The 26628-nt window shown below is 38.1% G+C and overlaps 3 protein-coding genes across 4 annotated transcripts; 2 read left to right on the top strand and 1 right to left on the bottom strand.

Moving 5' to 3' along the window:
* The first annotated feature begins 4665 nt into the window (after window positions 1-4665).
* cfap73 (cilia and flagella associated protein 73) lies at window positions 4666-8945 on the top strand. The gene is made up of 7 exons (XM_079606793.1): window positions 4666-4802; window positions 4974-5085; window positions 5193-5297; window positions 5400-5600; window positions 7971-8192; window positions 8331-8486; window positions 8636-8945. Exons 1-7 carry the CDS (start codon window positions 4753-4755, stop codon window positions 8726-8728), a joined length of 939 nt encoding a protein of 312 aa, XP_079462919.1. The 5' UTR covers window positions 4666-4752; the 3' UTR covers window positions 8729-8945.
* Window positions 8946-9091: 146 nt separating this feature from the next.
* Window positions 9092-12076, bottom strand: drc10 (dynein regulatory complex subunit 10). 2 transcript variants are annotated; one of them, XM_079606792.1, is made up of 5 exons: window positions 11870-12076; window positions 10942-11601; window positions 10547-10780; window positions 10378-10449; window positions 9092-9693 (listed from the first exon to the last, which is right to left on the bottom strand). In XM_079606792.1, exons 2-5 carry the CDS (start codon window positions 11590-11592, stop codon window positions 9412-9414), a joined length of 1239 nt encoding a protein of 412 aa, XP_079462918.1. In that variant the 5' UTR covers window positions 11593-11601; window positions 11870-12076; the 3' UTR covers window positions 9092-9411. The 2 variants fall into 2 exon arrangements, with proteins under 2 accessions (XP_079462918.1, XP_079462917.1); XM_079606791.1 differs by having other exon boundaries at window positions 9096-9693; window positions 10942-11626.
* A 555-nt stretch (window positions 12077-12631) lies between these two features.
* On the top strand, window positions 12632-26628 carry tpcn1 (two pore segment channel 1; the record flags this gene model as incomplete). The annotated part of the gene is given in 27 exon segments (XM_079606796.1): window positions 12632-12710; window positions 16918-17018; window positions 17020-17049; window positions 17159-17338; window positions 18460-18573; window positions 18717-18847; window positions 19112-19235; window positions 19386-19444; window positions 19789-19888; window positions 20006-20122; window positions 20217-20341; window positions 20442-20490; window positions 20612-20675; window positions 20837-20881; window positions 21448-21504; window positions 21680-21733; window positions 21850-21922; window positions 22011-22118; window positions 22543-22614; window positions 22695-22784; window positions 23101-23216; window positions 23304-23350; window positions 23579-23647; window positions 24054-24150; window positions 24255-24391; window positions 24499-24579; window positions 25016-26628. Coding segments are annotated over 27 exon segments (2421 nt in total). The 3' UTR covers window positions 25118-26628.

The following is a 26628-nucleotide window of genomic DNA, read 5'->3' on the forward strand; positions in this document are numbered from 1 at the left end:
TAGATTCTTTTTATAATGTACTTCAATATTTATGCCAATAAACCTGTACTAAACTTGATAGAGAAGCAGAATGTAGTCAGCAGTTGTCAATAATCAGTAAATACCAGCAGCCAAGAGATTGAGAGTGGGTCAGTGCATCCATGTATCTGATGCTTAGTGGACCAGAAAACACTCATATTGAAGCCCCTCCCCCAACAGTTCATCCCTAGAAGACTGTTCCCTATGGAGACCTCATAATCCTCAAAGTCAAAGCCTGTGGCCAAACACAAACAGAAAAGACCTGAGCAGACTCCTCAAAAACATCACATTGTTAATATGTGATAAATAATACAGATTTTCTGTAGGCTATATCAAAAACTAACACAAAAAGCATGTACTCATTTTACCTGCTCAAATAATAGAATTTCTGAAGTGCGTTACTGATAATCTATAAATCATTTAGATTTTTAGAATTGTTCATTTGATCACATTTTTTTCTCATTTATTGTTTTTTATTTATTTACTGATTACTGTTTGATATATGCAATGATCATTATGATCGCACAGATGATCCCCTGGCTAACAAGAGTGAGTAAAAAGAGTTGGACTGAACTAATGACGCACAACACTCTGGCGATGTGGGGGTGAATACCCCCCCCCCAGCGCACCCCACCTCTGAATGTTCTGGGGCAGTGTGCTTCGGCAGCAAGGAGCCACTGTCACTCTCCATTAGCAAGAAAGCTCTAATCCCTCCCATGCAAAACTGCCATAATGATATCACTAACCACGAGTGGCACCGCCGGTCATGCAGTGTCTGCGTATGTGTGTGTATGTGAGCGAGACCTAATGTCCACAGCTTGACCTTTCACAAACACTTGTTTCACTAATCTGAACCTTTTTTAAAATGCCTTCCTACATCTTTTGTGTCTACTTGAATATGGTTTGAGCAAAATGAGATGTTTGGCCTCCTACATGACCTCAAAGAGAATATTGTTTTTGAATGTATATATAGGCTGCTACGATATGTATACATATATATATATATATATATATATATATATATATATATATATATATATATATATATATATACAGTAGTATGTATGAATATATCGTAGCCTATATATATATAAATGTATATATATATATATATATATATAGTACAGTAGTTTATATACTATATAGTATATATATACATACTTCATAGTACAGTATGTATGAAGATATTGTAGCCTATATATATATGCAACCCTGTAGTCCCGGGAATCCAGGATTAAACTGCTTTCATTTTTGTGGCACATATTCAACAAGGTGCTGGAAACATTCCTCAGAGATTTTGGTCCATATAAACATGATAGCATCGCGCAGTTTCTGGAGAATTGTCGGCTGCACATCCATGATGCAAATATCTCGTTCCACCACATCACAAAGATGCTCTAATGGATTGAGATCTGGTGACTGTGGAGGCCATTTGAGAATAGTGAACTCATTGTAATCTTAAAGAAACCAGTTTGAGATGATTTGAGCTTTGTCACATGGTGCGTTATCCTGCTGGAAATAGCTGTCAGAAGATGGGTACTCTGTGGTCATAAAGGGAAGGACATCTGCAACAATACTCATGACGACTGGCATTTAAAGCTGTTCGGTACTGAGAGACTAAGAAGCCTATACAGTATACCAAGAAAATATCCCAGAAACCATTACACCACCACCAGCAGCCTGAACCACAGGGCAGGATCCATGCTTTCATGTTATTTACGCCAAATTCTGACCCCATCTGAATGACACGGCAGAAATCGAGACTCATCAGACCATAGGCAATGTTTTTCCAATATTCTATTGTCCAATTTTGGTGAGCCTGTGTGAATTGTAGCCCCAGATTCCTGTTCTTTGCTGACATGCGTGGCACCTGGTCTGGTCTGCTGCTGCAGCCAATCAGCTTCAAGGTTATTGTATCACAGTTTTCACAATATTAAGCCAAAAAAAAGTTTTCAACATTGATAATAATAAGAACTTTTTTAACCCCAAATCATCATATTAGAATGATTTCTGAAGGACCATATGACACTGAAGACTGGAGTAATGATACTGAAAATGTAACTTTGCCATCACAGGAATAAATGATGGAATAAAACGTTTCAATTGTAATAGTATTTCAAGTGTTTTTACTTTATTTCTGATCAAATAAATAAATAAGAGACTTCTTTCAAAAAACATAAAAAGAAAAAGAAAATCCAAAAGGTTTGAAATAACACGAGGGCCTGTAAATGATGACAGAATTCAACATTTTGTCTAAACTATCGCTTTAATTCGAGCACTGAATCTCCTGTAGCTGTTCGGTCTTTATGAACATTAGTCTCCCCCTCTCCTCTTTCTCCCTCTCTCCCTCTCTCTCTCTCTCTCTCTCTCTCTCTCTCTCTTTCTCTCTCTCTCACCCCAGTGTTCTTGTTCGATATTGTTTACTACCCATAAGCAAGCCTCTTTTTGCAACACTAAACGGTGCATTACAAATTTCAAACAAACAAACAAATGCTCCCTGACCCCGGCTCAGCGGGACAGCTGTGGTGTCTCATCACTTATCACAAATGCTAAGTGAGGGTAAACATCATCCTGAACATTGAGTGGCTCTCCTGCTCACTCACCTCTGTTATGCTTTTGAATAATGAATTTCGCCCGCGCTTGTTCAGTGTTCGATCATGTGTGAACACAATAGAGAGACACATAGAGACCTGATGCCTCCTTAATTTACTGAACAGCATGCTGATATGTGGGGTTGTGTTTTTTTCTTTCTGAGATTTGAGGTCAGGAATAGGGTCAAATAATGGGCTAAATATGGGATCCTTGGCTTCAGTCCATAGCAGATTTCGTAAAGATCATGAGGGTGATGGGGGACTGTTCAGGGGACCCCACTGTTTAACGTCTTCCAAAAATAATTTTAGTTTAACTTGTTTTTTTTTTGTACTAAAGCTAAGAAACACAAGCCAAATAAAGTGAAATAAATAAATGCCTGTTGTGAGGAAAAAATAGTTTCTTGTCCCTTCAGCATTTGGACATTTACATGGGTGTTAAAATAATTTCCTCTAATTCCACACTAAGACAACAGAAGCATTAGTGGCCTTAATGCATTAGGAGAGAAGGTGACAGGAGACAGAAGCATGTTTATTAAAGATAAATGAAGGTCTGGACACACGCACGAAAACAAAAGGAATAAAAAAAAACACATAAAAACACTTAACGTATTTGAATTTATCTTATCGAGTCCATTAAGCATTGTGAAAAAGAGGGAATTTCCATGTTCTCGCATTGTTATTCCAGTGGAATTATTCATTAAATAGCGAAAAAATGTATTAAATTCTAATGATGTAGACAAAAAAGTGCATCTTGGCACGCTTTGAACCAAAGAAGACATTTAACAGGCTTGTGTATAAAAATTCCTCATAAATGTTTATAGCTTTAGCCTACATTTGATAGCGCTTCAGTGCGTAGGGGGAGACCAGGGGCAATTGTAACGCACTTAATTCCTCCAATCAGAAACAAGCTAGAGTGATGACACTTAATCTGCACATGATCAGTAGGATTTTCTACTGTGGTCTGTGGAAAAGGATCACGATCATTTCACCTCAGCAGAAGTTTTCAACATAATAGTCTTCACAATTTTGAATTATGAAAGTTACTTTTTGGACGTAGGCCTACACTATTTTTTGTTATTGTATTTTTCTAAAGTTTAAATGACTTCGAATTTAAACTTAAAATAATAGTTTTTTTAAATGATCAACCTATGCTAATACGGCCCCCAGTGGCTTGCGGGCCCATAGCAGTTTTGCCTGTTTCGGCCCCCACGAGGATTTACTGTGGGCAACCCTCTATGTAGATGTGGCTAACTAGCATAGTCTACAAGATTTTATCATGGCTGCAACATTGGGGGCAAATGTTATATTGTTACAGTTGCCCCCAGTCACAATGGAAGCATCGGCCTTGTTAGTCTGTGTTGACATACTTTTCTGTTAGAAAATTAACATATTAATACAGTGGGTATGATAGGCCTACATATAATATGACTTATTTATCAGTGTTACAATGCCCCCAAACACCGTTACAATCGCCCCCAGCACCAAGGCAGACACTGTAACACTCTGACTTCTTGCATTTAATTTAATATTATAGTCTTGTCCTTATTAGTGAAAATATATACATTGTTTTGTTAATTGGTGCACCAGCACCTATAATTGTTTTGTTTTTTTTGCATCAAAAGATGATTAGTGTATTTCAAGTATTCTGAGTTATAAAGGAAAATGTAAAAAATGGTAGAATAGCCCCTGGACCCATATTGAATATGTACTGATATAATATCAGTAGCCTATATTCAATATGGGACCAAGTGATATATACACCAAAACCGTTGTAGGAGATGATGTACACTGTTCAGTCAGTGTTACAGGCTATGATAATAAAATGATTCACTCAGCAACTGCAACATTATTCATAAAGACCGCACTATTATATTATCCACACCAACAAAGTATTATCAACACCAAACTTCACTAAACGCATTTTTTTAAATGCCTGTTTAAAAATGATCTAATGTCTAATCACGACGTGAGATAGTATTTATTTCGGTAAGGAAAAACATCAGTCTTCAGTAATAACAAAGTTGGAATAATAATCTGCCACTGGAGGGCAATAGAGGAAAACGCTGCGGTTTCCTACCGGTTGCTGTGGAAACGATACACGCGCAAAAAGTTTTCCAGAAAGCTTTTTTGTGGGACTTAAAAGATGAATTTGGAGGATTACTTTCAGTTGGTTTTCAAAGAACGACTCTCATTGTAAGTAGGCTATATCTAATTTATTACACCACAAATCTTGTTTTTGTAACGTTATCCGTTAATCCGTAATGGCCATTGAGATTCATTGTCGTTGAAGTGCAACATACAGTCAAAGCATTGTTTGTGTGGATAAAGATGGTGCATGTACTCAGAGATTGTTCAACCCTTCAGAAATAAGGCCGTGCAGAAGGATTTGACGGATATGCGTACAAGCGTAATGCAACTTTTGGAGGTGCGCGAGGAGTGCGCGAGCGTGACCACAGCACTGGAAGCGCAGAAAGAGGTGGTCGTATGAAAAAAAATAAATAAACTAGGCCTACCTACATTTTCGCTGTTTCAGTTTAATGAGTGTAATGTTTCCGTGCTCCGTCATGTGTGTGCTTTTGTCAGGAGATGCAGATGAAGCGGGAGAGTTTAAGAGAGAGAGACGAAAACATGAAGAAAGAGGAGGAGAAACTGAAAAAATCCATACTGAAATATAACAAGTTTTTGCAAGTAAAACAATATTCTAAAAAAAAAACTACTTGGATATAAATGAATAATATGTAAACTGACTTTTTGGAAACCTTTTTTGTGCTTTAATTGCTTTCCCTTAAGGAAAATGATGCCAGGCGGTTGCGTGCCATAAAGAAAGCAGAGGCAGAGAGAGCTCAAATAAGACTGAAAGAACTGGAGATTCAGAAGCTAAAGACAGAGAATGATGCCCTGCAGGCACGTAAAGAGCTTCTGGGGGAACGTGTCGGAAAAGCCATATGCTACCATGAGTTCCTGGAAAGAGCTGCAAAAATGTCCGGAAAGGTAGGCATTAAATAACTAGGTAGTTTGCTGTTGTTGTGTCTGGAATGGGGAGAGGTACTGAAACAACTCAGAGAAACTGTCAAGGACTCACCTGCCTCATTTCATTGAAGAGTGAGACTTTCCACTCTTTGAGAGTCTGAACTAGTTACTGTATAGGGCAGAGATGGTCTGCGTGCTCGTACACATGAATTGCAACGCCAGGGTTCCTGCGGGGCATTTAAAAGTCTTAAAAGTCTAAATATTCAATACTGTGATAAAAGTCCACTAAGGACTAGCGAAAAAACTGCATCATCGGCATCTCGCAGCGGCACTTCCGGTGGCATCTCCAGCAGCAGGGACTTTCTCTGGCACCTGCCTGTACAGCGGCATCTCCAGCAGTCACTTCCGGCGGCATCTCCAGCAGCAGGGACTTTCTCTGGCACCTACCTGTACAGCGGCATCTCCAGCAGTCACTTCCGGCGGCATCTCCAGCAGCCAGGGACTTTTTCAGCCAGCTGCCGCGTAATATGTTTACTGTTAAAACTACATTTGAAAAAGACATAGCATTTTATCTAGGATAGGCTATAGCCTCTATATAGCCTATATATGTAGGCTATGTAGCAGCCATGCATGATTAATCATTAACAGATTGGATTGTGACAAGAACACAACCTTATTCCTAAATTATTCCGCTGTCTATTAAACCTTATAATCACGATCACATCCGAATATTTAAACATGCTTTCGCGCACTGCCAGGGAAAACAGCGCTCATGTAAACTATATCTGAAACAACTTCATGCAGGGACTGGCACCTGCCGGTACAGAGGCGTCTCGCACCGCAACTTCCAGCAGCATCTCCAGAAGCCACAGACTTTCTCAGCCAGCTGCCAGTCAATCAAGTGACGTGTATGATGATGATATCTTCTGAATCATTATCACAGTTACAGTATGTTTCAGTGCAGATGAAAGTAATAAAGCACGTATTATACATATAAGCTGATTTTTATTTATTAAAAAAATGCAGTGTATTAAATTGTAGATTTTAAATGCTATTCTCAGTGTTTAAAGCAGGGGATCTACATTGTGATACATTGAGGTTGAAATCACTTTGTGAGGTTCAGACATATCTTACACTCTATTTATATATTCGGATGTGATCGTGATTATAAGGTTTAATAGACAGCAGAATAATTTGGGAATAAGGTTGTTCTGTCACGATCCAATCTGTTAATGATTAATCGTGTATAGGCTGCTACATACATTATAAATAGGCTATAGCCTATATCCTATATAAAATGCTATTTCTTTTTTCAAATGTAGTTTTTACAGTAAAAATATTACGCTGTATTATCTAACTGGTCAACGGCAGTTGTTATAAACAGCGGCAGCTGGCTGAAAAAGTCCCTGGCTGCTGGAGATGCCGCCTGAAGTGCCGCTGCGAGATGCCGCTGTACAGGCAGGTGTACAGGCAGGAGATGCCGCTGTACAGGTAGGTGCCAGAGAAAGTCCCTGCTGCTGGAGATGCCGCCGGAAGTGACTGCTGGAGATGCCGCTGTACAGGCAGGTGCCAGAGAAAGTCCCTGGCTGCTGGAGATGCCGCTGTACAGGCAGGTGCCAGAGAAAGTCCCTGGCTGCTGGAGATGCCGCCGGAAGTGACTGCTGGAGATGCCGCTGTACAGGTAGGTGCCAGAGAAAGTCCCTGCTGCTGGAGATGCCGCCGGAAGTGCCACTGCGAGATGCCGATGGCGCAATTTGCGCTAGGCCTTTCTCTAAAAGTTTCCACGAGTAGTAGCTCTGGGGAACATAACGGCAAACACAACTGCAAAGGTGCAAGTTTTGCACCATCAAAAAAAACGGAAGGCTGTGGGTTCTTCACACTAGTCGGCACCTCCACCTGAGATGTTGGGCTACTGATAAAACAGGCCCGAGATGTTAACTCCCACTATTATGTATAAAAAGGAAGAACACTGCTCTAGTGTGGAATTATTACTTTGTTTTTGAAATGCCAGTAGGATGGTGGATGAACAGTAGAATGTAAAACATAGTGACCATCTGTCATTTGATCAGTCACATTACACCCAGTTAGATTTGAACTTTTATTAATCACTGTTACATGTTTTAAGATGTTACATGTAGTATTTGTATATTTGCTTACATAATATTATGTATTTTGATAATGGGTAAGTTTGTTCTTTATGTGCATACAGTATTCATTTTCATTTCTTCAGGTCTTAAAAATTCTTACATTTGATTTAAAAAAATTTGCTGCACCCCTGAATGCTCAATATGGCACCTGTAAACACTGCAGGAATGATAACTCTTTGTTTATAAGCATATAATAATGTTACACTTTTTCTTTCTCTTCCCCATTTTTCTCATGACATTTGAGTTTGAGAATATTGGTCAAGTCATTGACCGTCTTCAAGCACTCCGGTCCATTCACAAGGAACTTCTAGAAAACCAGACTGCTTTAGAGAAAGAGAGAGAGAGGACAAAGCGGGAACTGACACAGTACATAAATAAACAGCGAACTGTTCTCCTGCACTGTAACAACCAACTGCACCAGCAACAGACGCAGCTGGACAGCATGCGCTTAGAAGCATACAAATGGGTAAACACACACACACATTTACAGAGGGTGAGTGTGTTAATGTACATACACAAAAAGACACGCAGATGTCACTGTGGCACTTCTGTCTTTTGTACCGTTCTGTCTCCCATGATTACAGATTATTCATGTATTCTACAGGAATTAAAACTGAAGCACTTCCATTCCACTGCAGCAAAAGAGATTCTCTATTTTGCTCAGCTTAAGACCACGATCCATAACATTTATCAAATGATCACACATTACAACAAGAGAGTCTCTGTGGACTCGGAGGACACCTTCAAGCAGTTGGAAATGGTGAATAATGTTTTGTTTGTCAAGTATTTGTTGTTGATGTTTTTTTTATTAAAATTAGGTACACTTAAGTACATAAAAGTCATCGCAGCAGTGTGTGATCAAATGCAGCATGCAAGCTGATGTTTCACTTTTCTTCTTTTTTTCTCCAGATTCAGAAATATTTTCAGCTTATGGGAGCTCTAGTAGATGATGATCTAAAGTTCAACATAATGACAATGCCGAATCGAACTGAAGAAAAATGACTGAGGAGATTAAGACCCAAGCTCTGAGGATGTACAGTATATCAACTGAAAATGACCAGATGTGAAAAATCACCATCTGACCACCCTTTTGACAGGATTTTGCACTGGGGTGGGGAGGGGCAGCAGGGATACTGTATGGAGATTACAAGGGTGATTCATTTTAAGGGTTTTCCCATTTAATTAATCAGTGAAATATTATCAAAGCATATTTCTATGGAAGCTGGTTTCCGCCACTGAATAAAAAAATTAAAAAAGGTAATTGCAACTTTTTTATCTTGCAATTCTGACTTTTCCCTCCCCACAATTGCAAGTTTACATCTTGCAATTCTGACTTTATATATATATATAAACTGACAATTCTGAGAAATAAAGTCAAAATTGAAAGATATAAACTTGCAATTGCAAGAAAAATTGCGACGAGACTTTTTTCTCAGAATTGGACTTTATAATTATAATGGCAAATGAAAACAATGGGTGTTCTGAAATCTGCTCAAAATATCAAACATATCTGAGTGGCCTACATACAAACATCTGGGTAAAAGTATTAACAAAAGATCAATGTGAAAACTTCTGAATGCTTCATGAGTCTCAGTCACAGTGGGCTTTATTGATTTTATTTATCGAATAACCTAAGAGTAATAACGGTGATTATCTTGCGCTGTGCTTTCGTTTCTAGTTCTCTTTCATTTTCGTTTTTTTCCCTTTCCTTTCTTTCCTTTCTTGGGGTTTGCGCTGGCCTTCATGGCTTTGCGCACACAAAAGCCTCTCCAGTGGGCCTGAATGATAGTGGCAGCTTGGCTCTGCATCTCTCTTTCTTTTTCCTGCTGTTTCCTCTTCTCCTGAGCCTCTTGTCGCTCCTTCATAATCTGGGAGTACTCCAGGTTCATAACTGCAAAAAGTTCCTCCAGCCCTGTCAGCTCTGTCTCATCTTTATCGTGCATGCGCGTAATGTCCTCCAACTCTGTCTAGACACACATACACGTATAAAATCAAATACATGTATTCATAAAGACAACATACATTTAAATATAAAAATACATTCACACTGATACATTGGATTTTTTAAATGCAATGCATATACACTACTGTTCAAAAGTTTGGAGTCTGTAAGATTTTTAATGTTTTTGAAACTCTTATGCTCACCAAGGCTGCATTTATTTGAACAAAATACAGGTAAAACAGTCATATTGTGATATATTACTACAATTTAAAATAACTATTCTCTATTTTATTATATTTTTTATTCCTGTGGTGGCAAAGCTGAATTTTCAGCATCATTACTCCAGTCTTAGATCATCCTTCAGAAATTATTCTAATATGCTGATTTGATGTTTATTTCTTCTTCTTATTACACTTGAAAATGGTTGTTCTGCTTTATATTTTTTGTGGAAACTGTAAAACTGTTTTATTTATTTATTTTTATTGGGGGGGGGGGGGGGGGTTATTTGATGAATAAAGAACAGCATTTTTTTTGTAACAATGTAAAAGTCTTTATTGTCAATCAAATGAATGCTGAATAAAATTCATTTCGAGACATATAACCTACAATAAATCTTACTGAGCCCATACTTTTGAACGGTATCTGCAAATACATCCGAAAATGATATTGCATCAAACATCAGTAATGGCCGTGTTAGTTTAATGTCTACCTGTTTCTCTCCCATTTCAGCATCATATTTCTGGATCAAGTTCTCTATCTCTGTTTCTTCCTTGTATTTTTTCTGCAAATCATAAATCAGTAACATTTCAACAAAATAATCACTGTAAGCAATACGCATGCTTCCTGTTTCATTAACTGGATGAGCCCCGAGTGCTCACCTTTCGTAGTTCCAGCTCGCTCTCTCTGTTTGCTGAAATCACATTATTGAACTGAGCTCTCAGTTGATTGGCCTCCTGCTGCATACGAGCTTTCTTCCCCTCTGAAGTTTTCTTTTCTGATTGGCTCTGTTTCTCAGCGTCCTGCTGAGTTCGGACAATAGACTCTTCCAAACCCTTTTCCATCTGATGCAGTGAGCTCCTCAGCTGGTGCACTTTATTATTCAACATGGAGATCTAATTAGAAGTGAAAGCCAGACAGAGAAAGAAAAGGCGAGATAAATAGAGGAGAGCAGATAGTTTGGAGAACTCATTCATCTGTCAAGATTCTGTCATGTAACTAATCACAACAACTGTCAACTTTATAAAAAATTTTTGCTCCTTATGGTGCTTCTCACCTCTGTATCCTTGGCTTTTATTGCCATTGCAACCTCTTTGTCCAGTGAGTCCATCACTGCCTGGTTGGCAGAGTGACACAGACTGACTTCCAGCATCATCTCTCTGCGTTCTCTCTCCTCCGTAGGGGTTGTGAGGAGCCTCTCCAAAACGACCTCCCTCAACTCGCACAGGCCATCTCTCAGTTCCTGAGACCCCATCTCCCCCCCTGTGCTAGGTTCTATTCGTTTTAGCACCTCCCTTGTGGTTGGAGTTGCCCTAAATAGCCGCACAATGTTACGAAAGGAATCCTGAATTGCTTTTGCTGATTTGGCTAACAGTTGATCCTTTTGTTCAAGACTCCCATCAAGCACCATAGCTTGGTACTTTTCTTCAAGTCTATGATGCTCTTTCAGGGCCCTCACCACTTCCTCTCCCAGGCTCGAGGAAAGTGCTTCTGGACAGTTCAGCAAAGTGCGTAAAAGAGAGGCTATCTCCATCTGATTAATGCACTCATCTAGTACCCCTAAAATGAGCTTTGCTTCCCGGGATGATAGAGTCTTCCTGGAGGGGTTGATGATCTTTAAGAGGTCTGCCTTAGTTTTGTTTGGAATGCTTGCTGTATTTGATAGTCTCTCTTCAAGAGGGAGATCATCTAATTTTGAGCTCATCATTCGAGGTCTCTTTGATTGAGTGAGGGAGAGAAAACTATTCACACACACCAAATAAACAGACAATAGATCATCTTTGGTGAAACATTACTAACAATATAGATTTAAAGAATTTTTTTAAAAAGATTTTGAAAGACATTTAAATACACAAGGTGTACGTCTCCACAAAGCTATTTAAAATGCAATTCATACCAAAAAAAAATAGCTAACATGTTTTCATTTGAATGATAAACACAGTTCTGAATTAAAATTCATTTTAATATGTAATACGTCACCGTACTATTCTTTTTGGTCGAAATCCGTATTCACTTGATTAGAGTCAAACTCAAACTCTGTTGTTGTTTATACCAGTTGCCGTGACAACCGGCGTTGGCATGACAGTCTTAACTTTAACCCCTCCATTCCATTCAGTGACTTCCCACTTAACTCGAGTCCAGCTAAGAACAAAATTAGAAATCTCACTCATCGTTTAATTATATACGTGTATGAAACAAAAACAAAAAACACCTCATATTATCAATGAATAAATAAAAAATGTTGGCACAAGGTACATTTTTCAAATCGTGACTTTTATTATGACATTTCAGCTGTTTTATCTCTGCGATCAAAAACGACACTGTCGTAAAAAGACGTAACGTCAGATCCTCCTGCTTGACGGCGTCGGTTCTTTTATTTATAATGTTAAAAACGCGATTAAATCGCATTTTTCTGCCTTATAAAGTTAAATTAGTTTATTACTAATTTAGAAAGCAGCTATATACCTTGCGCTTGCGATGGTATTTTAAAACAGCCGACGATAATGACGTAAACAGACAGGCTCTGTTAGTTTTTAATTCTGATTTGTTTAACTTAGACGTCTGTTAAAGTTAAATTAAAACTGATTTTTAGCATAAACGCGCTCAGTTTGGTGATTGGGGATAATAAAGCAGTTTCTGTAACTCGTGTCGTGGAGCCCAAGTTTCTCTGCAGAAGTGAGGTTAGTTTATTGAACATAGAGAGTCCGTGTTCCCTAAAACCTGCGGTCCTCTCGCCGTTCTGCGGGATGGCGGACGGGGACGACGATGTGCCGCTGATTCTGACCTGGGACGATGCGACCAGCGGGCTGCTGGAGGAAGACGAGAGTAAGTATATGTGTCCTTACTACACCTCATTCAGCTGACGCTTCTTGTGCAGTATTGTTCGGTCACCTGTATTTACCTGAGCTTTGCTGGTGGTAAGTTAACGTACAGCAGGACTGCGTACAGATCTTTAACCGGCTTTCAGCCCTCTTGTAAAGATCTGTCACCGGTTTTGGGTGCAGCATTCTTCATGAGTTCTGTCACTGGGCTCTCTCTCCTTAGTCTGAGCTGTCATATACTGGGAGTTTGACACTTTTTTGTTAATATAAATGTAAAAATAATGAAATGTGAAAATAATGTAAATATAAATCCTGGCGAGCGAAGTAGCTGCCTATTTTCAAGGCTATAAAGAGAAGTATTTTAAGCGTGATATTATAACGACAACATCAATCGCTTTGATATTTCACTGTTAACAACTAGTGAAGTCAATAGAACAATAGCCCTATAAACACCATTTATAAAATTCTCTGAATTGTCTACAGACTCCAGGGACTTCTGCTGTTGGGTGTCAGTTAATTACCAGTGATTAGCAGTGATACTCTTACAGAAATGTTGATTATTAGACTTCGCTGAGATACTACAGGCCCAGCTGCTTTACATAAAACCTGCTGATCTTTAAACCCCAGACTTCCATCATGTGACCATAGACAGGATGCATGTGACAGTGGATAGCAAAGATGGGCATTTATAGTGTTAGTTCCAAACACTGACTCTAGAGGGCCCGGCAGTCAAACCTTTTCGTCATTGTTGACTGCATTATTGTCTTTGCTAATGCGCTTGGAGATGATTTGTAGGCCTTCTGCATAGGCACAATTTACGGTTTTAGTAGAGCTAAAGCATGGCTGCCCCCCCATAGAAAATAAAAGCTTTTCTAATGTTGAATTTAATTTCATCAGTGTGTGCCAGCTGTCATCAGTGGTGGATCTTGTTATAGAGGGGCTTGAGAGTGCTAGACTTAATCATGATGTCATCACACAACATATATTTGATGTTCATGTGAAAATAATAATTGCACCCGCAACTTGTTTTTTGTAAAAAATAAATAAAAAAAGTAAACAAATGATCTGCTACATTCAGATATACAGACATCAGTAGTATGTATTCATCAAAACACACACAATTTTTTATTATTATTAAGTAAATCAAGTTGGCTTGACGACAGGCCGGCCATACACCGGAAGCCAGTTTTGTTGAATATAACATAACTGTGTAACTTGTGGAATTTTTCACTCTAAAAAACAGATTCGCCATTGGATAGGCTACAGATTGCTTATAGTTCTATTTGGGTTATGTTGTTCTTAAGGTGTCTTTAGACAGCTGAGTTAAGGCTACTGCCTGCTCAAAATTCAGTCTGAAGAAGCAATTTGACATAAAAGCCAGACTAAATTATGCCTCCTCTCAGCCCCTAGAATCAAAGTTGTAATTTTGGTGTAAAGGCCTTTATGCCACCTTCGAGCAGCATTAAACCTTAGACTTAGGCCACTTCTGTCACACATTTGCACTTTGCAGTGTAAGGAAAGGAAGGAAAATAATGTAATTAAAAGGCTACTTTACACAGCAGAGTTAAATATGCTCTGTACCTGCCCAATTCTTTGTAAAGACCAGACATAATGCTGCATAATTTGAAATTGCTTTGTAAATGCATTTATGCTGCTTCTGAGCAGCATTAAAAAGTCTATGTAAAGACACCTAAATGCCACTTCAGAAGCACATCTGTGACACCTTCGCAGTGTAAATTTGGCATACGTGCTGTGTTCAGAACTGTAGTAAGAGTCATTTATAGATTGAGAGACTTTTGGTGTAAGTGGTTTATAAATCACTGGTGAGATGCTGCGCTCTAGTGCTATTGTGTGGTATTGCATTTTGGTGAAAACAATAACAAACATCATGTGAATCAATTAACAATAGACTATTTCTGTTCGGTCATTTTTTTGGTGAAGGACACTGTGAAGTACTTTCACTTTAAGAGTGAAGTATTCCCAAACCGAACGATCATGATTTACAAACAAGTGTCCAATGCAGCAGCATACCAGCTTTTTTCACACACACACACACACACACACACACACACACACACACACACACACACACACACACACACAGACACACACACACACACACACACACACACACACACACACACACACACACACACACACACACACACACACACACACACACACACACACAGAGGAGTTAAAATGCTGTGTCAGCCTATGGCAAATACAACAGTGTTTGTGGCCCCCTCTCCACACCCATCCAGCACACACACACACACACTGTCCAAAACTGTGTGGTAGTGATGAGAGCTGGACGCGTGAATATTTAGAGGACCTGAATGGAAATTGTAGCGCTCTTTTTGGGATTCGACATGTTCCTTTAGTTAGCCAAGAAAATTCTTCATTAAGAAAAAAACAACGTAAGGACACAGACTGTCTTTTTGGTTGCTGGACAGCTGTCTCTTGATTTCAGGAAAGAAGCTGACGTGAATATCAGATGCCTTCACTTCCTCATTCTGCCTCAAGCTGAAAAATGTTTGTCATTGTGGAGAAGATTGTTTGGATATTTTACATTTCTGATCATTAGTTCCGCTTTGTTTCTTTGTGTTTGAAGGAAATCTGGAACTGAAAAGAAAACTGCTATCAGTGCTGTCTCTCTTGTTCGCTCTTGCTCTGCCAGGAACTTATTGATCAGACAGACACAGAGCAAAACCCACACTGTTGTTGTCATGTGCGTACTCAATAAGAGCTGTTTACAATGAACTGATCTGCAGTAACTCATTCAATCAGCTTGTGTTTGGTCAAACTAAAAGCTCTTACTGTTTGTGATTTAATCGGTAAGGCATTCATTTACCAGGCTGTGGCCTGACAGATCGTTTAAAAGGGTGTTAGTGGAATAATGTTAGTGGAATAATGTTACATTCATGGCTTACAGAGAAGCAATGGTATAAATCGAAAAAATGAATTGAAACTTTTTACTTCCCTCTGAGTCAAATGAGGCTCTCAGCTTGGTAGATTTGTTCAGCAGTACGCTTGGAGAAAAAAAGGACTGAAATGGACACTGTATATAGAGGATATAACACTGGAAACAGAAGATGACACGGAAGAGAGGAGGCTATGACCGAGACTGAAACCGAGCTGATGGGGATGGCTGGAAAAGGGACTAGTGTCAGACAAAGCAACTCCAAGATTGCGAAGGACATTCTCACTGTGTTTGGGACTGATGCTTAAGAAAATCCACTGGACTATCTGTTCAACTGCTGGGTTACACTGTGATCTCTGAACCATCTACAGCGCTTCCTTCCCACATATCCTCTGAAAGAGAGGGGAAAAGTGCAGAGTGGAATCCTTTTGGAATATGGAGCTATTTGGGAGTCAACAGTCCAGTCAGTGTTTTGGGAAGCAGCTCTGAAGTGCATTTGTTCACATTTTATTCACATTTGATTTTTTTCAGTATTTGATTGTCTTTGAATGTCTAAATCTTGTTGATGTTATTGAAAGCAAGTAGCAACATTAATCTAATTCTTAACTCTTCTGTAAAATTGTCTAATCAATATAAGCAAAACTTTGTTGGATCCTCATTTGTGGATATTTCTTATGTTTTTGCCAGCGAAAGAGACATTTTTGTGTCATTTAGTTAGTTATTTTTTTTTAGCATAGAAACACATTATTAGCAATTGTTTTTTGTCTTTCTCAACAAACGTTACAATCAATTTATTGTATGAAGGTGCAGAGAGAGATGTTTAGAGTTTTAAAGTAGCGTTTGGCCTGATTTGACTGGAGTTTTCCTGGAAACCGTGACGTCTTTGGAGGAATCGTGAGCATAACCGCAGGATTCTGTTCTGCTTTCGGACCGTTGGTCGCAGCAGCTGGCACAATGAAACTCGTATGTTCGAGTCCATTGTTTATAATTAACCCTTGCAGTGCTAAAACTGCTTGACCAGTGACATGCTCTCTGTCTGACTACTGGGACGTGGGGCCGATCACAGGGGCTGCTATGGAAATCAGTAGTACGGTTGACAACATGACTGGACTAACACATGATAGGCCAGTCCAAACATCCTCCTTCTGCCAGCAGTTTCCATCTGTCGGTATGCTATTGCAATGTGTTGATCAACTGGCTCAAAACCTCCTCTACCTTCCTAGAAGGTAATGCTTATTTTACATTGAGAAATCATTTTTACTTTATATTTTTTTCTTTCTCTACACAGATGGGGCAGGAAATTATGATGTTGTGAATAATGTTGTCATACCGACCCCAGGAGCACCAGACCCCAGAGCCCAGAATTCTTTGCGGCAGAGTTGGGAAATGAAACTACCAGGAAGCAGCAATATACCTGCAGGTCATCTTTTGAACTCCCAATGAAGCACCTAAATAGACGCAGATGATCACAAACACACACTCAGGGCTAATAATAATTCTCCCTTTCCCATTTGTCTGTTTGTCCTCAGGAGGGAGAGAATAATGACAAGTTTTTCACTCATCCGCGAAGTGCCCACGCGCTCAGCGCCTACCTGTTTGCTCACAACCACCTTTTCTATGTGATGGAGCTGCTGACTGCGGTGTTACTCATGCTACTGTCCCTCTCAGAGGCCCCTGCCGTCCCCTTCCTCCGCTTGACGTCTATGTATGTACTTCTACTTGCACTGTGTGCATACACTACCATTTAAAAGTTTGGGGTCGGTAAGATGAAATTAATTCGTTATTCAGCAAGGATGCATTCAATTGATCAGAAGGGACAGTAAAGACTTCTACAAATGTTTCAAAATGTAGAAAAAAAAAAAAAAAAAGTTTTTCATTTTCTACTAAAATATTAAACAGCACAACCGTTTTCAAAACTGATACTAATAAGAAATGTTTCTTGACTACCAAATCAGCAGACTGGAGTAATAACTGCTGAAAAATCAGCTTTGCCCTTGCAGGAATACAGAAATTACATTTTGACATATATTAAAGCAGGAAACAGGCATTTTAAGTTAAAATAATAATAAATTGTAATAATATTTCACAATATTATGCTTTTGCCTCTTTTTATTTCAAATAAATGCAGCCTTGGTGAGCATAAGACACTTCTTTGGAAAAACATAAAAAAATCTTACTGAGTACCGACCCCAAACCTTTGAAAGGTAGTGTATGTGTGTAAAGCCATACCGGGACAGGATTTGTTTTTCATTGATTCTCTAAAAATAGATTTGCATGGCATCTCAATGATAAAACTCATGCATTGGATGGCGATTTCTTTTTTTCCCCCTATTCAATGAACCAATGGACCAGCTCACATGGTCGTATGATTTACTGCTGTAAATAAAATGTCATATGCTTGGAATAAGAATAAATTCATATTTATTTTAATAATAGTAATATCCTATTTATTATTTGGTTATTATTTATTATTTGGTTATTTAAATATGTTTAAAAATAGGAAAATAGACGTGCTATAGTTGGATTGTTTTTTTGTAATGTATTTTATCTCTCAAAATGATGGATGTCATTTTAAAAAAGCAGTTAATTCGGCCAGGGATTTTTACGCGGGTTTTGGAAGAAAAACAGACATTCTGGTTTCGGACGGCAATAAAATCACAGACTAGTCTCTGTAAATGTTTAACATACCTTACGTCCCCATCAGAAACAATTACCGTCCAGACAGGGCTTATGCCTATGTAATTTTTTTTTGTATGCTTGTGGATTTCGTTGAATAAGACTTTCGTACTTGTACACAAACACTTAAAGTGTGTATTTTTGTTCCTGTCAGATTCACGCCACACTGGAGTTATTGGCATTGGCGTTGGTGGCATTTGAGTTGGGTATGAAGCTCCGATGGCTTGGCTTTCACACCTTTATACAGCATAAAAGGACCATGGTGAAGGTGTGTGGATTTTGTAATAGACTAAGTTAATTTAAAATGGTTTCTGGTTTCCTCTCTTTGTATCGGGATGCATCATAGATTCATATTCACAGAAGTTCAGCTCAAGAATCCTGTTATCCTCTCTTGATTTGTGTGCTTTTCAGACGTGTGTCCTGTTTCTTCAATTCATCGAGGCGATTGTGGTCTTGGTCCGGAAGACATCTCACTTGCGTGTGACGAGAGCCCTGCGACCGATCTTTTTGGTGGACTGCCGTTACTGTGGAGCCGTTCGCAGGCATATTATTATTATTATATTTTTTAATAATTTCTAAATTATTATTATTAAATTAAAAGTTTACTACTAGTAATAATAAAACATTGGTGTTTTTATATTCTGTTGCTGTTTCTGAGATCTTATAAAAGCAATACGCTGCTTGAGGTTGTGCGTTACACCGATTTAGCCTAAAATCCACTGGGGAAATGACTGTATAGCATGTCCTTGACTGGATACATTGTAGTGATATTCTGACGCTCTATCTCTGTTTCTGTCCTCCCTCAGAAACCTGAGGCAGATATTTCAGTCTCTTCCTCCCTTCATTGATATTCTTCTGCTGTTGCTTTTCTTCATGGTCATCTTTGCCATCCTGGGATTTTGCTTGTTCTCAGGCAACCCAGCTGAGTTAGTGCATCACAGTCACACACTCACCTGTGTGTTCCACATGTTTCTCTATCTCTCACACACGCATACATACAAACTCAGTGAGAGACTTCTCTTTCTCTCTATCTCTCACACACACATACAAACTCAGTGAGACTTCTCTTTCTCTCTACAGTATTTTAGCACACTTGAGAACAGCATTGTGAGTTTGTTCGTCCTTCTGACCACTGCAAAGTAAGTATGTATCCTCACTGTGGGGCACACATCCTGGCTAAGATAACATGACTCTGAGTCTCAGTGGGGTTGTTTCATGCCTTCCTGTAACTGAGCTAGTAATACAAATGTTATCAGTTCAAACCCCTGGAGTTTTTTTTAAACTAGAGAATTTCTCAGATCCTCTGTTATCATTATGCCCTTGAGCAACTTACTTAACCCCAGGTTGCTACAGTCAGACTGTCACTGTTAAAAATGTAGTATTAGTCTTTGTTTGCTAAATGATTCATAGTAAACTATCCATCTATAAAGACCTCAGAGTCTTTAGTAGATTTACAAGTTTTTCCATCTTTTTTCTTCGCTAGTTTTCCAGATGTGATGATGCCAGCATATTCAAAGAATCGTTGGTCATGCATTTTCTTCATTGTGTATCTGTCCATCGAGCTCTACTTCATCATGAATCTGGTCAGTATTGAACAACATCAGATCTGTTTGCTACAATGTATTAATTTTTGGAAATGGTCTTTTGGGGCAGTGTGAACTAGCCTTTACCTTGACTTTGCTATTCTTTTTTCCTCTCAGCTCCTGGCAGTAGTTTTTGACACCTTTAATGGAGTCGAGAAGATGAAATTCAAATCTCTGCTTTTACACAAGCGATCTGCCATGGAGCATGCCTTCCAGCTGCTGCTTAGTCGGCAGGTGAGATTTAGACAGATAACTTTCAGGACTGAAGCCTTGAAACTTTGTGAATGAAAGTGAACGTGATAAATCTGCATGTGTGTATTTTATTTAGAGGCCAGATGGAGTGTCTTTGAAGCAGTTTGATGGACTGATGCGATTCTATCGTCCACGAATGACTGCACGGGATCGTTTTCTCACCTTCAAAGCCCTCAACTATTCAGACGCAACCATGCTGAGGTACACACACACACACGCTCACAAGTGCATACGCTCACATTCTTTAGATTTTTTTTAAGAGATGATGAGTTTTTAAGGTGTATTTGTGCTTGTGTTTTAGTCTCCAGGACTTTTATAAGTTTTATGAAGTGATTGGACTCAAATGGAAGGTCAGATTTCACACACCGTCACATGATGATTATACTCCCAGCGTGTATGTTAAACCCTCTTGAGCCAGAACATCTGGTGTGTGTGTGTGTGTGTGTGTGTGTGTGTGTGTGTGTGTTGCAGGCTCGACGGAGTGGGGAGTACTGGTTTGATGATCTTCCTCGCACTGCATTCCTCATTTTCAAAGGTATTTAAGGCTTCCTTGTCATTTTAATTCAATTTGTATTAGTTACAGTATTTTACACTTTAATGATCTGCTTAGAATGACCAGGTACATTTATGATTAGTTGGCATCAAATATTTTTCTTCCATAATACTTTTTATGATCATTATTCTTTTTTTTAACAGGAATGAATTTACTTGTGAAATCCAAAGCTTTTCAATATGCAATGTGTAAGTTATATTTCTTTGTTGTACGTTCTACCCCTTTAGATATTAACATGCAATACCGGATCAGAATACTCCTTGAAACCCATTAGCTTCTGGGTTAATAGAAAAATTTGTATTTTAAAAATTCACATTTGTCTGATATTCTCCTAGTACCTCTTATATTATTATATACTGTACCGTTCAAAAGTTTGGGGTCTCTTATGCTCACCAAGGCTGCATTTATTTGACCAAAGATACAGTAAAACAGTATTGTGAAATATTTATATATTGTGATTTTAAATATAATTTATTCCTTTGATGGCAATGCTGTATTTTTATTCTAATATGATGATAAACAGGATTTATTTGAAATAGATTTTTTTTGTAACAATGTAAATGTCTTTACTCTAACTTGTGATAAATTTAATGCATCCTTGCTTAATAAAACTATTAAATTTAGTTTTTTATTTAATTATTTTTTATCTTACAGACACCAAACTTTTTAATTGTAGTAGTGTCTTGCACTTGCACTATATTCATTCCACTATTTCTAATAATACTGTCTCTTTTTCATTATTGACCTGTAACAGATCTGGTAGTAGCAATTAATGGCATCTGGATCCTAGTGGAGACAAACATGGTAAATGGTAAGATCTGCTCGAATAACGTTATGTAACCGTAGGAGATGCAGTGCAGCTGTGTTGCAGTTCTAGATAATTCTATGAATTCACCATTCAGAAACGCTTGTAAATAGAGGAAAACTGTTTTCTCTGTGAACCCAATTGAATTTGACTCTCAGGGATCTCTTTTCTCTCCTCACAGATGGTGTCTCATGGACTCACGTTGTCCCCTTGAGTTACATTATTTTCCTCACAAGTAAGTGGAAATTGCTTTAAATGAAATCATTAGTAAATCCAAATGTAAATGTATTAATGAATATGCGTACCATTAACATTTTTTTTCTATGCCCTGCTGATGTGTCTGGAATGAAGTTTATGGAATTGAGGTCTTGTTGAAGATCACAGGCCTTGGTCCAATGACATATTTCAGCTCAGGATGGAACCTGTAGGTACACACACGTACATTCATATAAGCACTAACACACACACACATGCAAACTGCCTCATTGCTGGATGTGTGCTTCTATTTCCAGATTTGATTTCTCAGTAACAGTTTTTGCGTTTCTGGGATTGATTGCTCTGGCCTTTGACATGGAGCCGTTCTACTTCATTGTGGTGTTGAGACCTCTTCAGCTCCTCCGGTGTGTGTACTTATTTTTGTGTTTTGACGTCTTTTGGTTTGCATATAGTTGTAGTTATAATTTGATTTTCGTTTTCCCAGAAGTGTGAGACTGAATTGAAAACTCGAAATTCAAAATCAAAAACCTAATTCAAACCTCTCAATAAACAAAAAGTTTTTCAGCTTGAAATGTTTTATATTCTTTCAACTTTCACTCAAATTGTTATCCTGGTAATGTAATTTGTGCATTATATTCAAAACCAATCAGTTTAGAAAAATGCCAAAACCTTTTTAAGATGTGTCTTTAACTCAGTCATTTTGTGTGAATCATTAAATATCTTTTTTATCATTTATATTTTCATAAGTCATAGCTGATAAAGATAGAAACAGATATTTTCCTTTTTTTAACAGTTTCATTGTTTTTTTTCTTCTTATTTCGTGTCAAGGTTGTTTAAAATTAAACAGCGCTATCGGAATGTTCTGGACACAATGTTTGAACTGTTCCCGCGTATGGCCAGGTACAGAAATAATAATCCATTTCAGCTCATTACTCACACATGAAGGATCTTCTCTCATAACACACTCTCTGTCTCTGTAGTCTAGGTCTGACTCTGATTATCTTCTATTATTCTTTTGCCATCGTTGGAATGGAGTTTTTTGCTGGGGTTGTTTATCCGAACTGCTGCAAGTAAGTCCCTTTAATAATCATAAATGTATTTCTTTTGCAAAAATCAAAACCGCCTGAACATCACCTTGATATTATACAGTTTATAAATGTAAGATGATCTACTACTGCTGTCCTGTTACATAATGAAAGAATAGTTCACCTCGAAATTAAATCATTTACTCACCCTCGTGTCATTTCAAGTGTGGTGTGTGCAACACAAAAGAAGACATTTTAAAGAATGTTTATGAAAATACAACGTGATCAGTAGATGCCAAGCTACAAACTGATCCTCATTGAATTGTGGTGTGTTTAATGGTATGTTCTCTGTCTCTCAAAGGAATAGCACAGTTGCTGACTCGTATCGCCAGATAAATGTGACCATTGGCAACCGAACCGTGCTGGAAGAGGGATATTACTATCTCAATAACTTCAATAACATCCTAAGCAGCTTTGGTATGTGCAACACTCACAAATACATGCTCCTCTCACTTCAGTAAATAGCTTTGTGTCATGTGAGTTTTTTTCTCTGCCATGTTTCAGTCACTCTTTTTGAGCTAACAGTGGTGAACAACTGGTACATCACAATGGTGAGTGTAAATGCACAAAAACACCTGCTGTTTATTGGAATTAAATGTCAGATTGTTGTGTATCTACCAACATTACATTGTTTGAAAGTGTTGTTTTAAAAGTGAAGTAATGCTAAAATCTCTAAGTGTTTGTGCAGTGTGTGTTTGTAGCAGAAGCCTATGGATCCTATGCATCTGCATCTGTCTCTCATTTGTAGTTATTGAACCCTTTGATCCCTGTTTTCACAGGAAGGTTTGACATCAGAAACTACTCACTGGACTCGCCTTTATTTCATGACCTTTTACATTGTCACCATGGTAAGGGAATGTGTATGTCGGTAAATCAGGGTTATTATTCCTAACACATTTCAAATAACAATTTTTTTTTCTTCATATTTTTAGTTCAAATTAAATAAAATAAAATAGAAGAAAAGCTAAACGAAAATAAAAAATAGAATTTAAACCTACATTTTTTTTTTAAACCTAAAGCTGAACTAAAAATAAAATGGATCAAAATAAATTAACCAAAATAGTCATCTTAAAAAAAACAAACATTTTTTCACAAAAGCTAATAAAAAAATCTAAAAATTAAAATAAAATAAAAATTTATATAAATAATTGAATGAATATCAATAAAACCTGTTATAGTATATAAATAATACTAAAAAAACACTGCTGGAAATTATGTTTTGAGTGTAAATGTCTGTGTGATTATGTGATGCAGGTAGTCATGACGATAATCGTGGCCTTCATACTGGATGCATTCGTCTTCAGGATGAACTACAGTCGGAAGAACAGAGAGCCGCTGGACGACCCAGAAGGTTCTGAATGAGTCCTGTTCATCCAATGACAATGAGTGACTGGGACCTATTTCACTGAGATCTAATACTGAGTGTATGTGTGTGTGTGTGTGTGTGTGTAATAGATGAAAAGGGGATTGTATTTGAGACAGAGGTGTCTCAGACTGAAGCTCTACAGACTCTGGACTTGTATAAACACACACTGGGCGTCACCAACCTAAGCTCACTGCAGGGCATGTGTGTGGCTCTGGAGCGAAGCGGGGTGAGTACATGCACACACGTACAGGCAGTTTATGTTCAGAGCATCGAATTGCGTTTTTTCATTAGATTAATTAAACTCTAATGGATTATTTTTGTCTTTGCTCTCAGCACTCCTCATTAGTATTTCAGGGTCGAAGGTCACGTACCAAGAGTGACCTCAGCATGAAGATGTACGAGGAGGAGATTCAGGTACTTAAACTACACATATATAAACACATGGAAAATCCACACTTTTGAATTTGCATAAATGTAGCGTTGTGGTCATAAAAAGTGATGTGTTAACCAGATTTCTTACATTAATTGTAACCTTTTATTGGAAGTTTTAAGTTTAAAGCACTCCCAAACGGTTGTCTTATTGGATCAGTAAATTTTAATCATCTTAAAGTCTGAAACTGTAATATATCAGATAGCTATTTATAGAAGGATATGCCCAAGTGGAAACTTGGAAGGTTTTGCAAAAGAAAGAAAAAAAGCTACCTAAATTTATTTAAATGAAATCATGGTCTGTGGTGCTACGCTATACTGTGATGTGTTTGGCTCAGAATGACCCCCCTTTTTTAAAACAGAAATTCCCAGATAGGCAATGGTGTGTTTGTGTAAAGTGGTTGTTTCTTTTTGTCTGCAGGAATGGTACGAGGAATATTCCAGAACAAACCTTCAGCCCGATGAGACATTCCACAGAGAACTGGACAGCCCTGAAGCCAATGCCTCAAACAGCATTAACTAACACACTCTCTGAACACTGCATCAGCGTTACCTAACACACTCACTCGTACCTCTGAGGGATCGTAAGACCGTCTTCCTCCCATCGATGGAAAGCACAGGTGTTCCCTATGACCACTACATTCTCCCTCCTTCCACATGGAGACCCACAGAACTCCTTTACTTAAAGCCTTATGCCCCAAAAAACCTTAAGGTTCCATGGCCAATCAGGGAAGCTTGCAGGCCAATCATGTGACATGCACTAGGTCCAGGAACCTTCTTTTTTTCTTCCATAAAAATGCACCTCATGACATTTGCCTTTTGGTGTGTAGATCCTGAATGATTCAGACACTCTCATGGATTTGACAAATGGAGCACAGTGATTGAATGTTTCTGTGGGAGATGAATCAGAACTGAATGTGAGGATTTTAGCACTAAGTGTCTTTCTTCACAGTCTGATGTATTGCTTAACCAACAGATAAAAGATTATAGTAATATACTAATGCTGTTTTTAAACTAAAGCTGCTTTTTGCTGGAACCTTTGGACCTATAGAGAGGCTTATTTTGTTGTTATATATACATATATATACATGCAGATTAAATGTATGTCAGATGCAGTTAAAGGGTTAGTTCACCCAAAAATGTTATTACTCACCCTCATGTCGTTCCAAACCTGTAAGAGTTTTGTTCATCGTCAGAACACAAATGAAGATTTGAGAGCTTTCTGTTCCTCCATTGACAGCTACACAACTGACACTTTGACGCTTCAAAAAGTTCATAAAGAGATTTGGTTTAGTCCAAATTTTCTGAAGAGACTCAAATTCTTTATATTTTGACTAAACCGCTCAATTCATATGATATGGATTAGTTTTACGATCTCTTTATGACCTTTTTGAAGGGCCCAAGTGGTAGCTGCGTAGCTGTCTATTGAGGGACATAAATCGCTCAGATTTCATCAAAAAGATCTTACTTTTTTTTTTAAGGTCTTACGGGTTTGGAACGACATGAGGGTGAGTAATTAATGACAGAATGTTCAATTTTGGGTGAACTAACCCTTTAAGAGTCAAGTATTTAATTTTTTTTTCTTTTTTAATACATTAACTTATTCACTCAATATGGGCTGGTTTCCCAGAAGTGTTAATTTTGGACTGATAAATGTTAGAAAACCAGCCCTGGACCTTTCAGTACATTCAAACTACCATCTTGTCACATATAAAAAATATTTTATTTCCTTTGTTTGGAGTCAGTATTGTTTTAGGCATGAATGAGAGTAATTTTACAGACCAGTTCAGATAAAATCTAGTCAAAATCACACGTTATTGCACCTAGAGTCTGATTCTTTTGGCTTTCCAGAGTAAATACAAATGTTTAGAAATCCAAATTTTCTTTTGTGTAAAACCATGTGACAAAGGGAAACCATTCAGCCTTGCTTATGGTTTTTTGCACGGTACTTCAAAACTGTTATTTATTTATTTACATTGACTTAAACAAATTTCCATGTACATCTCTCTTGTTTGCTGTACTATTTTATTGGTT

The sequence above is a fragment of the Phoxinus phoxinus genome (genome assembly GCF_949152265.1).
Source record: "Phoxinus phoxinus genome assembly, chromosome: 3".
In the NCBI taxonomy this organism is placed as follows: domain Eukaryota; kingdom Metazoa; phylum Chordata; class Actinopteri; order Cypriniformes; family Leuciscidae; genus Phoxinus; species Phoxinus phoxinus.